Source organism: Galeopterus variegatus, unplaced genomic scaffold, assembly GCF_000696425.1.
Source record: "Galeopterus variegatus unplaced genomic scaffold, G_variegatus-3.0.2 Scaffold2994, whole genome shotgun sequence".
NCBI classification, from domain to species: domain Eukaryota; kingdom Metazoa; phylum Chordata; class Mammalia; order Dermoptera; family Cynocephalidae; genus Galeopterus; species Galeopterus variegatus.
The window spans coordinates 92,224-109,427 of record NW_007729105.1 but is presented as its reverse complement, the minus strand read 5'-3'; the positions used below and the strand labels follow the sequence as shown (position 1 = coordinate 109,427).

The following is a 17,204-nucleotide window of genomic DNA, read 5'->3' as shown; positions in this document are numbered from 1 at the left end:
TTTGCATGGCCTTATCACTGATTGCTGTAACATATTTGCTAGTGTGTTTATCTGCTTGATTTTTATCTTCATAACCAGATGATACGTCCCATGAAGTCACACCTGTTTTATTCACCACTCTATCCAGGGCTGACCATCATGTCTGATGCATAGCAGGTGCTTAATAAGATGTTTGTTGAAGAAATGAGACACTGGCTACAATAAAAGCCTCCAAACAGGTCTCCCTGCCTCCGGCCTCGTCCCCTCTCATTCATGCCTTATGCTTTGGCCAGGGTCATCCTTTTAAAATCCTAATTTAAAAAAAGCCCACAGAATCCACAGTGTCCAGATTCTTGGCAAGACCTGCGATGCCAGGCAGTACTAAATGATCCAGTGACACCTAGACGCTGGAGTTAATATTACTGTTTTCAGTGGCATACAGTGACACTTTCTTCTTGGTACTTTGGGGAGAATACCTAAATCTAGTGTTGCTCTAAAATAAATGACTTTGGAAAACAAAACACTAATGTAGTCCTACCCAACCCTTCCTTGTCAGTGTTTACTGGTGCTCCCCACCACCTTTTTTGGAGATTTAGGGGAAATAAAGTGAAGATCGAGCTGATAATGAGAAAAGGTACTGTGGGTCATTAATAAAAATGCCTTTAATTTTAAACTGTGGGTTTGCTTCAAAAGAAACCTCCAAACCCACGAGCACTACAGGAAGTGAATGAGTCAAGCTTCCCAGTACCTAGTGTCCTCTAGGTTGGGGCTTGCTAAAATCAGCCCTAACTGCCTGGACCTACCTCTCACAGCTATTGGTCTGCTGTCCCTGGCAGGAACAGCCCACAGTTCCTCTTTCAGGGAACTTCCACCCAGCAGTGCAGCACGGGCTGTATGGGTTGGACCCAACCTCTTAGGGACTGTGTGTCCTCTGTGACAGTGCATGCATTAGGTCCGAGGGATAGAGATATTTTGGGAGGATGAGGCAGACTCTTTGACTATAGCTATTTACAAAGTTGGGAAAACACAGTTCAATAGAATTTCCTCTTCAGTCAATGTAGGTCCATTTCTCCTCTCTCCTTACTAAGAGGAAGTTCCGTTAGCTCATAGAAACACAGAATCACACATTCCTCAGCCTGGAAAAGCCCTAGAAGGAGGCTGCTAACTTGAAGAGCAACCGGGGCCTTCTGTGGGGGACTTTAATCCAAATTCCTGAGAAGTCTGGAAGTGTCTCATCAGCCCCGGCTGCTTGGAAGACCTCTTTCAATTTCCCCCCGGTGCTGGCTGTCCTGGCCAGGTACAGAGTGGCTTCAAAGCAGAGGTGAGCAGGCACAAACTCCCACGCATTCCACAGAAGAGAGAGGTGCAGCCTGCGCCCAGGCTCCCATCTACTGACTCCATTCTGTCCTTCAAGTTGTTCCTCCCCTTGTCTCCAAGCTGGCTCCAGTTCCTTGAAGACAATTCCTCTTATTCTCTGCATCTTTAAATTTACCCTTCGGTCAGTCTTTATCCAACTTGCCTCAGGGGCCTTTTCCATGGGGAAGCTGCCACCTCCAACACCTCATTTCCAGGAGAAAGTGACCAATTCCACTTCTATTTCCAATCTTGACAAGGAGGCCTCCAGGGCAAAAGTCTGAGCAGGTCCTAAACAGTGTGATATTAGTCAGGTTCTCTGAAGGTGATAGCATCAGCCCTTCCCCAGAACTGGCTATTTTCTCAGAATGAAAGGGGGAGAGGCATGATTGGAGATGATACAGGGGAAAAGAGATGAGGTGCCCCAGTAACCTCCTCCGGGGTCCAGCCTGGGACAGAGAGAAGCACATGGGAGCCTCGGGCCACAGGCCCTGGGCTCGCTCCACCTGCTGGGTTGAGCTCGGGGAGAGATTCAACCCACATGTGGCTTTTCGTGGAAGGAGCCTGCTACTGTTCAAATAGAGCACAGGTGGCTTCCGCACTGATGAGAAGTACCCCTGGGACACACCTCTCAGCGAGGGGAGTAGGTGACGGTGCTCTGGGGAGGTCTGTTTGCTGTCTTCCTGGAAGGGACAGGCTGACAGGCTCTCCTTTCCAAGTTGTCACAACTCACATCCAAAACAGTGCAGTGTACTTTCCACTGCTTCCTTTTCTGCCTTCAGAAAGAACCTTCTGCATATGTCTTCTCTCTTTCATTTTCAAGAAAAACTGTCCGCATCCCTTTATAGCCTCAACAGCCAACGTGCTGCACGTGGAGCACCATAGGCCGGGCACCGTGTCGAACTCTTTCTATACATGATCTCATTTAAACGTCACAACATCCCCATGAGAAGTTAGCATCCCCCATGTTACAGATGCAGAAACAGACACTTGGAGAGGATGAGTAAGCTGTCCAATGTCACAGACAATACGTGTTAGCACCAGGACTTGAACCTGGGTCTGTCTGATTTGAACCCAAGTCCTCAGTCCTGTCTCCCGAAAGCAACATCTCATATCCTATTCATTATCATCCTCAATTATCAACAACCAAGTTGTCCACCGGCCACAGTGTCATCAGAAATCTGACTTCACAAGACTCCCGTGGTCCTGACGATTTATTGGAATAAAAAACATATGTCACTCACTTATAGAGCTTTGTGTTCAAGGCACATTTACATCCATTTTCTCAGTGGAACCTCACATCCCTGTGAATTAGACAAGTCAGACGTTGTTTTCCAGTTTTACAGATGAGGAAACTGAGGCTCAAAGAGGAAAAGGTCACACAGAGTCAGAACTAGAACTCCAAGCCTCCTGAGATACCCAGAATTCTTTCCCCACCCTATGCTGCCTCTTCAATAAATAAATGAACAAAATAAATAAATAAAGCTTTCAAGGGAACCCTGAGCTTCTTGGCAGAGTGGGAGAGATCATGGCTGGATTTCTGGGGCCAGAATGTCTGTTTTCAGAAAGCTACAGAGGAATGCAGGGCCAAGAGAGGACTCTGGAGGACACACAGCTTCCTGGCCTGGGGACTGTGAACTGCCTTTGTTTGGAGACAGATTCTAAATGGACTGTGGGGAAGCAGGGCCCACACCTGTCTCGTTTCTGGGCCTCAGTTACTAGGAGCTCTCTTGGTATGCCATGAACTCCTGCTAATTGTGTTGGCCTTCAACACGAGAAAGAAGCTGGCTCTGGGCAGAGAAGTTCTGGAGTCCACTTCCTCCCACCCCAGGGTCAGAAATGTCACCTCAGAAGCCAGGTTGGCTAACTTTCAGCATGGAGGACCCCCTAAAGTTTGAGTTCTTATTTCACAGATGGGGAAGCTGAGGCCGTCTGAGAAGTGGCTGGTCCAAGGTCACATGGCTGAACACTACGACAGCAGGTACCGCTGCCCAGAGCCCTGTCCTCTGGGTATGTAGCTGGACATCAGCAGCAAACACTAGCACAAGTCCCATCTGGACTCCCTGGGCTGACCTGAGCTGGTGCCCAAGACCAGAGGCCACCTGAAAGGCCGAGTTTTGGCCAGTACAAACAACCATGGTTTCTCGTACTGTCAGCAAGACAGCACGGCAGCAGGGTAGGAATGGTGGGTGGCTTGGCTACTCAGTATTCCCCTGGGGGATGCTACTCTAACTGCTGGAAGGAGGGGGGTGTCTGCAGCTGGACACCAGAGACGTCCCACCAGAGGGATAGATTCTGAGCCAGAAGCCCGGGGGGAGATTCTTCATGTGACCATCCCAGAGATCAAACCTGGCCTCTAGTCCATCCTTTTCCTCTAGAAATGACCTCTGCAGCTCTCAGGCCTCCATCCTGCCAGAGGCCCTGTCACTTGGCTGGCCTAAGAGGGGAATGCTGGGTCTGAGCTGACTTCAGCCTGGCAGCCTCACCACAACTCCAAAAACCCCATGGTTCCCTGAGGAAATAATCCTTAATAATACAGAAAAGAGTCCTGAGAAAAAAAGGTCTCTGCTCTGCTCAGCTCTGCCAGTCTGCAGGTCCCCATTCGGCAGAACAGGCCCATGCCACCCACACACCCTGCACTAGTTCCACAGGATGGCTGCCTCCTCCCTGCAGAGCCTGGCAAGGGCTGGCCCCAGTGGCTTGAAGACTGGCCTTGTGTTTCACTTCTGACTTCTCAGGCCCCTCCTCTTGGTCCAGGCAGGGGAGTAGGAATGGTTGGAATCAAAAGCAGCCCTTAGCCCGAGTCACTCATTCGAGTGCAGACTGGACATCAGTGGCAAGGTGACCAGGTCTGCGTTAAAGCTGCCTAGGAGACCGCTTGGAGCTGCCACACAGTCCAGAGGGGCAAGGTCATGGGCAAAGCTCCAGTCAGATGTTCCCAGGTCACCACAGCTGGTCAAGCCCAGGAGTGGCCATTCCTCAAGTGGTTGGTTCCACTGTCCACTTATGGTCTCCGAGGGAGCCAGAGTCATTCCTGGGAGATCCTGTTTCAAATAGCCCTTGGCCAGGGCTGGTGGAGGCCAGCCTGCCTCAGCATCTAGACACGTCCTGAATTTGGGGCCAAGGCCATCTGTCAAGGGGGACTCTTCCTCCAGGCAGCCTGCCTTGATTGCCTTCTCCTCTGTGCATCTGATCTGTTTCAGGTAGCCCTGGAATGCCGCCATGGCTGTGTCTTCTTCTCCAGGCACCTCAGGCCCCAGGGGACTGACATGGGTCAAGGCTGAGCCACCCTGTGTATCCCGAGGCTGCCTCTCAGAGTTTTGGACTAGGCCTATGCCACTGTCATCCTGGCCTTGGCTGTCACTTCCCACCTGCTGCTCCCAGGTGGGCCCTGTGCTGGAGCTCAGGCTGGGCTCCTGCAAGCATATCCCACTGTCCGTGCTGTTGCTGCTGCCATTACTGCAGCTGTCCCCCAGCTCCGGGGACTCTCCCTTTTCCAGAGTCCCACTGGCCTGGGGGTGGAGGACAGGGAGGAGGAACTGGGGCTCCTCAGTCTGTAGAGATGGCTTGGTACTGCCAAAGCCACTGTCCGTGCTGCCATGCAAGTCCGAGTTCCTCAGCTCTGGGAACACCTTCGGGAAAGCCTCCTCGTCAAGGGGATGAATAGTGTCTTCGGTCTCTGGGCAGGGAAGCTGGCTGATAGGGATGATGGGGTTGGGCTTCTCAAAGACCTGGGGAGGAGAGGGGAGAGTGAGAGAGGTTGGGTCACCTGCAGGACTCCACCCCAGTGCTGCCAGGTGATGCCACAGGTCCAGGAGGGGAGCTTCAATGGAGGGGACTGCAGAGCCCAGATTACACTGCCATGTATACATTTTGCTTTGTTTTATAATCAAGCATTCCTCCTAATGCAGTTCTCAGTGTGGCTCAGGCCAGGTAGGTAAGAAGCTTGCATTCTCCGAGCCCAGATGGACTGACAAGCAGAAAGCAGCCTGCTGAAAATGGCGGAAGTTCTCAGGTGGCTCCATCCACAGTGTTTTTCAAACCTGAGAGCAGGTTAGACCCATCTAGAAGCACATCTCAAACTTTTCTGACTGTGACCCAAATCTAACATGATAACCAGTATATATAACGTATATAAATAACTGAGACCAGTTTCACAAAATAATTCTTATCACCGGTGTGCCATTAGATACTCTGCCTGTTCTGTTCTATTCTATTCTATCCCATCCTACCCATTTCATTTTAAAAAATTCGGGATGTGAGACACCAAATTAATTTCTCCACTCCCTAAGTTGTGACCCACACAAACAGGGTGGCTGCAGCATGCGGCATGGAATAAGGACAGAACTAGTAGCCAAGGACCTGCTCCCATTAGTTGGCAAGGGCCCCAGGGAAGTCACTTAATCCCTCTCTCCTCTGCTCCTTGGCCCCAGCCACACTGGTGTTCTTTCTACCCCAGGGCACATCAAGTGTGGTGCTGTCTCAGGGCCTTTGCACTTGCTGCTTTTGCTTGAATGCTTTTCTCTCAGCACTTGGCATGGCTGCGTCCTCCTCCTCACTCAGGTCTCTGCTCTGATGTCACCACTTCAGAGAGGCCTTCCTGACTGCCCTGGCCAAAGCAGTGCACTGGCCACTCTCTCCACACTAACTTTGTTTACTTCTTCCTAGCACTTAGTTCCTATAATTATTTATTTCCTCTCTCTCTCCCTCTGACCCCCCAACCATCACACACTTACTCATTCCCCACTCCCCAAAAGGACATGAGCTCCTCGAGGGCAGAAACTGTCTAGTCTTGTTCGCCACTCTGTCCCCAGAGCCTAAACTGAGCCGGCACATAGTAGGCACTCATAAAGTTTGCTGACTGACTTACTAACTCACTCTTGCACAACTGCCCTCATGTCCTTTGTATGTGATGACTCAAATGCAGCTCTTACTGGTTGAGTCCCTAATGCTGTCACATGGCTTGGTGATTAGGAATGTGTGCTGTGGAGCCAGACTTCATGGGATCAAATCCCAGCTCTGCCTCTTACCAGCTTTGTCACCGTGGCCAGATTATGTATTTTCTCTGTGCTTTAGTTTCTCATCTGTAAAATGGAAATAATGATAGAACGTGCCTCCTTATGTTGTGGTTAGTGCATGTAAAGTGGTAAGAACAAAGCATGGTACACAGAAGCACTCAAAAAGACGTGCTGAATTGAACTGTATGCTCCAATAATTCTGTAAGGGAAGTATTATTACCTTTATTTCCTAGAGGAGAAAACAGAAGCTCAGAGAAGTTAAATAATTTGCCCAAAGTCACACAGCGGCAAAAAAGAAAACCCTGGAATTTGTACTCAGCTGTCATGATTTGAAATCCCTTGCTTGTCCACTACTATTTAACTTGATGGTTGTTGAAAGATCAGATCAAACCAGCTAACAAATGAGAACGAACTAATAAAGATAAGAGTGCTCTGTGCATTGTAAGTTATTCATAAAGTTAGTGATGACTGTGATCATCAGATGAAGGAAATTGGGCTGTATTTATCATGAGCTGAAGGGCAAGTTAATTCTGTGATCCCAAGGTACAGAAGGAACACAAAAATAGAAGTTGCTTGCCATCTCTCTTGGCATTTTTGCATCTATGTCCATTTCACTACTTTGCATTAAAGTTAACAGTTTACACATTGGCTGTCTATCAAGCCCCTTGGGACCAGGGGCCACATTAATCAGCTTCTCGAACAACATTTTGCATGTAGTAGGTGCTAAGTAACTGTAGCTCAATTGCTACTTCATTCTTTCTAAATGCCTCTCCTGATTCACAACTAAGAATTTCCCATCCTGTGTACCAGGACCACCCTCCCCTCTACCTCTGCTTTCTGGTTCTCATGTCTCAGTCTCCCATCCCTGAGGGCAGGCTCTCTGGTGCATTCTTCTCTAAACCACCACCAGCCCAGCTCTAGGCCTTGCACATAGTCCATGCTCAAAGGGCTTGTTAAACAGGCCAATGAGCACGTTTGTGGAAGTGAGTCTCCCAGGAGCACAGAGAAAGGGCAAGCAAGGAGTTGCACAATTCAGCTAGACACAGGAAGAACTTCATAAACCCCTAGGGCTGTAGGAGCTGCCTGTCTCCAGTCTCCTCCTCCTATTCTTCTACCCAGGTACTAGAGCTGGGAACACAGTTCTTTTTTGCCTGGACAAAGACCCTAATTGGGACAGGCAGTCCCACCCCCTTCTTCCTCCAAAACTACCTGGAGTTCTTACACAGAATAATTTCAGAGAGTTTTTGTCTTTCTCCTCATTTTTCCTAGAGATCTCAGGATTCCTCTGGATGTTCCCCTTCAACTATGAGCTTCCCTTGGTCCTTCCCAGCTAAGTCCTTGGCCATCACACAGTCATGCCAGCTGTGGGGGCTGTGGCGGGTCACCTTGGATGCAGCCTGAACTCCAGGCCAGAGACAGGCTGAGGTTTGGGAAACGCTGCTCAATTCTTGCAAGCTGTGTTTTGGAGGCAGGCTTGCTACTAATGCGTCATTCATCAGTATAGTGCATCAAGAGGTTAACCCCGGTGGGGGAGGAGGTCCCAGCCTCCTCCACAAACCCCGCCATCCTCAGCCTCGCCTCTCCACTCTGCTCCTTCCCACTCTGACAGCAGCCCAAGAGCCAGCACTTCCAGCCTTCAATCTTCCTCTCCTGTGCTCATCACCCCTAGCAGTGGGAAAATGGGCTCCATCCCTGACTCTTCCTGGCTGTGTGACCCTGTGCATGTAACAATTTCTCTGTGCCTCAGTTTCCTCACTTGTAAAAGGAGGATAATAACTGTGCCTGTCTCAGAGACACTAGTGCACAGGGGCTGGCCCATGGCCAGTTGTCAGTGGATCATCACAAAACGACTCGTGGCCACTGCAGTTTGTGATTACTCAGCCCGTGTCCTAACATTCTCAGGACTGCGCTTTGCATTCGGCCCTCCCTATCCCCACAGTGCTTGATGATGGTGCCTCTGGATAATGGCAGGGCTGAGTGTGGAGGCAAGCTGAGAGAATGTGCTGTTGGGAGAGAAGGAGCTCCCTGCCTTCCCAGAGCTCTGGTGTGGCTGGGAAGGACGGGCCAGCGGACTCCCTGCGAGACTCACCAGGACAGCAGGCAGCTTCCCCCGACGCTGCACATACAGGTGGAGGGTCAGGCAGTAGGCCAGGGCTCCGCAGAGCAGCACAAGGAAGGCAAAGAACATGCTGAGGTTGGTCACGGTGAAATCTGCAGGCCCAGAGAGATATGTTTGTGACCTGGCACCACAGAACATGAAGGGACAGTCCCAAGACCCCTCGGCTACTCTCAGGAGCCACTTAGTGGGTGGGCCCAGGCTATCCCCATCAGGCAACCTCTAGGCCACAGCCCTAGATATGTCTAGAATCCTGCAACAATCCCTGCCTGGCCTTCTAACTCCTGCCCTGAGGATGCCTTGGTTCACATACTGTCTCTGCTCCCAGCTCTCTGCACACATCTCTGCAAGCAGAACTGTGAATGAAGCAGGATGGGACAGCAGGTGAGAACAGAGGCTCTGGGGACAGCTAGACCTGGGCTCGAATCCCAGCTTCATCACTTACTAGCTGTGGGACTGTGGACAAATTATTTGATCTCTCTGAGCCTTGGTTTGTTCATCTATAAAATGGGAAAAATTATAGTACCTACCTCATAAGATGGTTGTGCAGTACATGGCACTTATCATGTACCAAGTAATCTACTTATATCATCTGATCCTTAAAACAACATTAGGAGATAAATACTATCATCATCCCCATTTTTACAGATTAGGATCCTGAGGCACACAGAAGTTAAGTAACTTGCCCAAGGTCCTATATTTCCTAAGTGGTACACGGTAAAGCTGAGATTTGAGCAAAAGTACTTCTTATATCAATGAATGAATGTATAAAAAAGTTCTTAAGGCCACCTAATATAGTTTGTGCCTTACCCTATGGTGAGACTTAAATGACAACGAGCTGCTGAGTGACCTTTGTAAACTGGAAGTTATTGTAGGTCTCTAAGGAATCCCTTTCTTTGCTGGACTCTGTCCACACCTGACTGGGAACTGGCAGAGCACTGAGGGTTGGCATGCTTCCTCGGGCACTTGACGAATGCTGTCTTGAGTTGCTAGTTATGGCTTCCTCTGAGCACACTCTGTCTCCTCAGCAGACTGCAAGAGCCTCACAGGCAGGACCATGGCCTTCACAGCCTACATCCTCTCCCCTCCCACCACTGGGCAGTGGCCGAGAGCCTGGGCAGTGTTTGCTGACTTTAGCAGCTCTGGCGAGGAGTCAACTCAGTTCTGCTTCCTCTGGGGTGGGGGCTGGGGTGTAAGAAGAAGCCCTTTGTATCCCTGGCTCTGAGGTAGGACAGCAGAGGACGGCAACAAAGAGGAACTAGCATGGCTGACTGAGGGTGGCCTGGTGGGGGAGAGGTCCTGGGAAACGTAGCTGTGCTCAAGTGGAAGGTCCCAGAATCAGTAGACCTGGTTTTGCTTCCATGCCCAAGCTACATGACCCTGGGCAGTTGCTTGTACTGAGCCTCCATTCCCTCATCTCTAAAATGGAGACAACAGGCCCTGTGCTGAGATTGGAGAGCTACGTGGGGCAGAGCCTAACAGTGCCTGGCGCCAGCAGCCCAGAACGGTTACTTTTTGGACTGCACAAGGCCCTTCCAGCCTCCCTCCCCTCCCTGCAGCCCTGACCAACTCACATTGCTGCTTGGTGAGGACGATGCATTCCTCTTTGGACCATGCTGCCTTATTAATTCGGGAGCCGACAGATGGCTTCACCCTGACACAGAACTCTCCCACCTCTCCGGAGATTGGGAGACTGAAGCTTTCGTGATTTACCTTCTCGTTTGTGAACTGAAATGAAAATGACAATGAAAAAAAATCCTCTTATTTCATGGCACACAGAAGCTGAGAGCTGGAGGGACCTCTAGAGATGACTGCAGCCAACCCCCATGGTCTTTTTTCTAAGATAACAAACCCTGTGATTATAAATGCAGTCCAGTCTCTCTCACTACCAGAACTTATTTTGTATTAAAAGAGAAAAGGAAGTGTTTTATAGAAGCTGAAGATCTTTCCTGAAGGGAATAGAATAAACTGTGGTAGAGAGGAAAGAGGATGGATTTTGCAGGTTCCAGACATCCCAATTACAGGCGTGTCCTTGGGTAAGTTACATAGCCTTTTGGAGCCTCATTTCCTCATCTATAAAATGCAATAAAATATTCACTGTGAAGAGATCAAAAACATTAGCTGTAACATGCCACGTGTGGCACCCGACACACAGAAGGCAGTGTCTTCCCCGCCATCTCAAAGGAGCACAGGTTTGAGGGCTGAGGTCATCTCACCTCCCTCCTGTGCCCCCCAGGACCTCCCTCTCCTCTGCCAGCAGAATTCCCCACTGGTACACAAAAGCTGCTTCCAGCCCAGGGAACGGGGAAGCTGGGAGAGCCCTGGCCCTGCAGCTTTGGGGAACCCCATACCGTATAGTTTCCCGGCACCTTGCGAATAGCAACCTCGTACTCGCGGAAATGACTGAAGATGCTTTCATATGTGTCGCCCACGGGGGCCATCTTAGGCCTGGGTGGCTGGATCGTCCCAAAGATGAAGCCATTCTGCATCTCTAGTTTCACGCTGCCAACTGTCAGAGTCACTGAGTGGGAAGGCGAAACCATGAGGCCTGAGAGCTGTGGAGGGCCTGGGCATCCTGCCCATGACTTGCCTCCAGGGTCAAGCTTTACCCACCCTAAAATCTGGGCCATAGCAGAACATTAGGACTTCTTTGGAGTGCATTAAAAATACAGACAACCTGGGCCCACTCAAGACACAATGAATCTGAATATCTCAGGCTGGGACCTGGAGATATATATTTTCAACACACTCCTTAGGAAATGTGTCTGCAGCCAGCTGAGCACCAGCCTGTGGGCAGGCATTTGGGAGACAATGACCTCCTAGACCATCGGCTCTGATTCTTTTTTTTTTTAAAAGATGACTGGTAAGGGGATCTTAACCCTTGACTTGGTGTTGTCAGCACCACGTTCTTTTTTTTTTTAAAAGATGACTGGTAAGGGGATCTTAACCCTTGACTTGGTGTTGTCAGCACCACGTTCTTTTTTTTTTTAAAAGATGACTGGTAAGGGGATCTTAACCCTTGACTTGGTGTTGTCAGCACCACGCTCACACAGTGAGCTAACTGGCCATCCCTATATGGGATCCTAACCCGTGGCCTTGGTGTTATCAGTACCACACTCTCCCGAGTGAGCCACGGGCCGGCCTCTCGGCTCTGATTCTGAATCTTGCAGAGCTAGCTCACCCTGCATACAGAACATGCTCAATCCCAGTCTGTGGAATGGAAGGGTCCCATTGAGTTCAGGGCTTATCCTTTTCTCTTCCCTCTCCAGAGAGGTTTCCAACTTGTCTTCAGTAGCGACCTCTCTACTCCAAAGGGATGACCTCTGAAATTTCACCCCTAAAGGCGGCAAGGCCTCATCCAAATTCTGCCCAAGGCTTGCTGCCCTATGCTGAGTATTTACAGATTCGCTTCCTCCCCTTGAACCCTATAAGTTCACAGGCCTGGCCCGTGTGACTCAGCGGCCTTGACCCACCCCAAGACCTCTCTTCTGTAGGATAAACAACTCCAGTTCCCTTTTAAATCTCAGACGACTTTGGCTATTTTCACCTATCTCCAGAGTCTCTACTCAGGCCTGTTTGGGCAACTAGTTTCCCAGACAGGAAGCTTGGGTGACATGGCAAGCTCTATGGAACACAGAGAAAAGCTCTAGCCTAGATTTTCTGGCTGGAAGAGACTTCAAAAGCCATGTTCTAGTTCCAGGGGAGGAAAAGCACCTTCATCCCTAGAGAAGCGGGTGCTGGCCAAGGTCCAATTGGAGTGCTGGATGCCGTCCACTGCCCGGACTTTGGCCCGGTAACCATTGCTGTGGTACAAGTCCAGGGTCACCGTGGTGAGATCACAGGACTGTGCCAGGGTCTGGCTACAGTTGGGAATGGTCTTCCAGAGCTCTTTTCCATACCTGAGGAGAAAGCAGGGTGGGCACTGGGAGAGGAACTTATACTCAAACCTATCTCCTTTAAGAGGGAAGCGAGAGGCCAGGGGAGAAAACTCCCATAATGGGAGAAACTGGTTACAGCCCTCAGGGTATTTCCTCTAGTCCAGGGCATTTCATTGCAAGCAGGTCTCCCTTGGTTCTGGGACCCAGTACCAATTTCACTGTAGTCTAGAAGACTCTTAGATGGCAATACAAGTAGCTCAAGGTCCAGCTCCTTCAGAAAGACTACCCCCTGCAGCACAGCCTAATTTCTCCCTTCTTCCAATCACATTTGCAGTCATTAGGGTTTCCCTGTTCTCCAACTATATTGTGGATGTTTTTCCTGCTTTTTCCAGTAATATGGAAAAGACTTGAGGGCAAAGGCAATAAATACCTTGGTCTTCTCACCCCACAACTCCCAGCACATTGCTCAACACATGTGAGACTCAATCAGTACTTGTCAACTGATGGATAGGTGTTAGGGTCCCTACCGGTCTCAGTTCAGGAGAACAGGAGGGACCCACGCACTCTCTCCCCCACCTCCCTCCTCCCTTCCCCTTTCTTACCTCATAATTGCCACTTCATAGTAGGTATTTTTAGATTGATTCTGGATCGGCATCCAGTGGATGACGTGGTGGAAGAATTCTGCTTCAAACCACACAGATGGAGGTCCGGGCAGTTCTGTCCCCGGGGAGAAGGGTGTCAGTACCAGAGCTGGCAGAGCCCACCCCCAGGGACAAGGATGGTGCTGATGAGAAGAATTATAACAGCTCCCATTGACTGAATACTGTACGAGGAGATGAGCACTGTGCCAATTATGTTACATATGTTTCATCTAACTATCACAACAGCCCTACATGGTAGGCATTTATTACCCCAATTTTACCAAAGGATAAATGGAGGCTCAGAGAGTTTAAGTGACTTGCTCAAGGCCAATAGAGCTAGCAAGGGGCAGAGTGAGGACTTGAATCCAGAAATGTCTGATTCCAGAACTAGTGTAGTGTCCTTAAATCTCTGCCCTGTGCTGTTTGTGATCAGAAGCCCCAGCAGTGGCTGAAAAGAGCCAAGATGAGGGCTAAGGCATGTCGGCAATGAGCTCTCAGATGAGCTAGTCCCTGGCTCTGCCCAGTCTCTGTCCCTGCTCCAGTACCATCCCCAGTCTGGTCCCCCCCATCCTTACACCTGGTCCCCAATCTGGCCCCAGACCAAGGTCACCTCTCTGAGATTCTTTGGGTACATAGATACCCTGCTTGTTGACATCTGCCTGTTGCTCTTCACAGGTCTCCTGGGCTTCCCAAGCTTGCCCATTCCCTAGCTTCTAGAAAGGCTTTACCTATATGCAGACACCCAACCTCAGGCTGGGTGAAAACAGACAGAATGAACCAGCTCTAGTTCTAGACTGGGTTGAGGACATTTCCACAAAGAGCTAGCAGACTTGGCTCCAAGGTGAGATACTAAATACCAATCCCTATCTCCACTCTCCTACCCCTTTGTCACCAACACACACCACTTGATGGGAAACACCCATTTCAGGAACCTCAAACCAGCATTGGCCAGTGTGATTCTGGGCAGATTATTTAACCTCACTGTTAGTTAGTAAGAGTGCAATAAACACACCTATTTTAAGAGTCTTCCTGATAAGGGGAATGAAGTATGTGCAAGACCAATAACTGCTTGGTTCCCCTTCTCACCTCCTTGATCCCTTAACATCTCTCCTTTTGAAATCAACTCTGCTACTACTTCACTTGCTCCGACCTGTCACCGTCTCTCTAATCATACTCCTTTTTCTTCTGACTCTGTCATTCTCACCTATACAGAAAATACATCCGTGTCTCTTAACTTTCTTTCATATACTGTCTTTGATCCTCAAGTCTGTGTCTCGATTTCAAAACATTAGATGGAAAGTGAAAAGTGCAGCCAGTCTTTGTGGTGTTCGGGCTGCACATCCCCAACTCAGCTTTCGATCATGTGAATGGCTGATTGCATGTCTTACTTTGTATTTCGGCGTCATGTAGAAGTGGTTTTTGTCCTTGCTCACCCTGTCTCTGCTCTCAGTCCCCTCCAGCTCCAGGCCCTCTCATTCTCTCTCTCTCTCTCTCTCTGGGGTTTACTCTTCTCCTTGCAGAAGCTTTCCAGGAAAGCTGGCTGGTTAGGAGCCTGAGCTAAGGAGAAGGGGTAAGGAAGGAGCAAGGCAGGTGGCAGTGGGAGTGAGCTGGGGGCTAAAGACGGAGCAGGGAGGGGGTGACTGGTGAGGGTGGGGTACAAGGGCGGGGATGGAGGTGAGATGGGACAGGGGCAGAAAGAAGTTAATTGCAGGGCTAGGTTAGGGAAGGGAGAGTCAGAAGATCAAAATCATTCCCCAGGGGGACAAGCAGTCCCATTATTTGAACCAGGACAGCAAAAAAGCCAGAGCTAAATTTATGGTGGATGATGAGTTGGTGGGGAGGAGCGGAGCACCTGGTCTTGCACATACTTCTCTATCCACCCCCCATTCCCCATCAGCTTCTTCCACTTCCACAAAAGGTGAGCCTGAGACCCAGTCTTGCCAGAATGGGGAGCCCCAGCCGGGGACTGAGGAGGTAATGGGCGCCCCTCTCCCCAGAGGGCCAGCCAGATGGGGTTCTCGAGGAATGCAGAACTTTAACGGAGAATTGAGGACGCTTCGGAGTCGAGTCTGGCGACCCACACAGCCCAGCGGGGCGGGCGTGGAGAGGGCAGAACCGGGTCCCGGAGTCTTACCGTGCGCGCCCGAGCCGAGGCGCAGGCTGAGGAGCGCGGCCAGCGATACCACCAGGCGCAGCAGCATCCTGGGCGCGCCGCATCGTCCAGAGCCGGAGCCGGCCAGCGCCACCGGCCGCTGCTCTGCGGTGTTGAGACTGAAACCTCCGGCCGCCGGTCCCGCCCGTGCCCCGCGGGGCTGACGTCACGGGGCGGGGCCTAGGCACGCCCCGCCCCCCGGGCCGCGGCGTCCGGAGCCCGGCACTGACCCGGTCGGCTGGAGGGGTGGGCGTGCGACTGTCCCGGGTGGAAGCGAGGCTCGGGCCACTTCTCCCCTCCCCCTCGCCCCTTGGCTCTCAGCGTCATCGGGTCAGAGCGGTCCGGGCAGCCTGGCCGGCTGTGTTTGTGTATGTGCATGGGGGCGGGAGGGTGTCGGAGCGCAGATGGAGAGGAATACCCTGGACCCTTTGGGTGCGGAAGGTGGGGTGAGGGTGTCGGAGCTGATTTTATTAGGTGAACAGGCTTGAAATTAGAGCTGTGGTGCGGCCTCTTCGAGTTGGGAAAGGTGATTGTCCCAGGAGCTGAGGTCAGGTGTGCGAGGACATGTACGTGAGTCGTGGTGTTACCCTAGGACCTCCGGGTAGGGCTCTGAGCTAAACCAGCTGTAGACTAGGCTGTCCCCTACCTGGCTAAATAATTTTGGAGGGGTGTCCATGACCTCTCCCAGCCCTTTTTGTTTTCCCTTGCTTGCTTGAAATTTCATGTGCAGAGCTATTTTTCTGCTGGGTGATAGCGCTGCTGGAGGACTCAAGCACATTCTCAATCACACATCTCTGTGTCACTTGGCTCATCTGACACTTCCCTCCAGGTGCACCGAAGGTGTAAGGATTGGGAGACAAACATTGCCCACCTCACTTTTTATTGGAGGGTGACACCTGCTTCAGAGTGTGTGTGTGTGTGTGTGTGTGTGTGTGTGTGTGTGTGTGTGTGTGTGTGTGTGTGTGTGTGTGTGTGTGTGTGTGTGTGTGTGTGTGTGTGTGTGCGTGTGTGTAGGTGCTTACAGTCATATCTGATTTGCAGTGATAAGTCGGTCTGGATTTGGATTCAACGAAGTACAGGGACCAAAGAAGGGGGGCTCAGAACATTTCCAGGCTGGGGTTGCGGTTACCAAGCTCTCCCTGCTCCTGGGAAGTCCCTGGCAGTACCCAGTGCCCACACTGAAGGCCTTATCCACGGTAGCTTTTGAGAAAGGGGCCCTAACTTGGGTATGTGTGACATTAGCAGTGTGTGCTTGGCATAGGAATTAGTGAGGCATTATCTCCATAGGGTGTTTGTAGAGATGTAAACCCTGTTTAAATATTTTCAGAGTAGGAGTCTCTCTGCCCAGTGGCCTGCACTGAGAGTGTGCCAACTTGGCTGGGGGTGAGAGTTGGGGGGGAGGTCCCATCTTGTATTTGAGGGTCTACATTAAGATTAGAAAGGCTTTACTCTTGATAGTCAGTCAAGGCCAGGAGTACACCAGCTATGTGGATAGTGAAGAGTGCTATCCACAGGCCCACTAGGACACATAGTCACTCAGGGCCACCCTCAGTGACATATAGCTCATGTTATACCCTCAGGTCAGCTGGGAGGGAGAGCCCCAGAGTTTTTTTTAATGTGTGAGGATGTTTTTTGCATTCTCCGTTGCTCAGCTGAGAAATTAAGATGGCAAATTTCTTGGGAGTACCCGGGCATGACACAAGGGTGTGGCTGCCTTCTGAAGGGACTTCTTAGTTCCCACTGACCTGTGATGTTTCTTCCTGAACTTGTCTTTACTTGTAGTTTTTTGTTAATTTATAAGAGTTTAAAAGTCTTACCCTATTACATGTTGAAGGAAGATCAGGATTCTTAATTCATTTATATGACCACTGTTCACTGCACACTCACTATGGGGCAGGCACTGTGCTGAAGCTGGGAGTAAAAAGGCAGTGAGAGCATGGTCCCTTCCCCCAAGAAGCAGTCTAGCTAGACACAGAAGTCAGCAGAGATTTTAATATGCAGTGTTAAAGTGTTCTGGGAAGGAAAGTGCAGGTTAGTGTGGGGACAAAGGGCTTATGTACTCTATCA

General features: G+C 50.5%; 1 protein-coding gene across 1 annotated transcript; it reads right to left on the bottom strand.

The window, feature by feature from the left end:
• Positions 1-2,528: 2,528 nt before the first annotated feature.
• IL10RA (interleukin 10 receptor, alpha) lies at positions 2,529-15,186 on the bottom strand. Its single transcript, XM_008583686.1, has 7 exons — positions 14,854-15,186; positions 12,947-13,167; positions 12,181-12,365; positions 10,818-10,987; positions 10,041-10,194; positions 8,440-8,561; positions 2,529-5,063 (listed from the first exon to the last, which is right to left on the bottom strand). Exons 1-7 carry the CDS (start codon positions 15,184-15,186, stop codon positions 4,137-4,139), a joined length of 2,112 nt encoding a protein of 703 aa, XP_008581908.1. The 3' UTR covers positions 2,529-4,136.
• Positions 15,187-17,204: the final 2,018 nt, after the last annotated feature.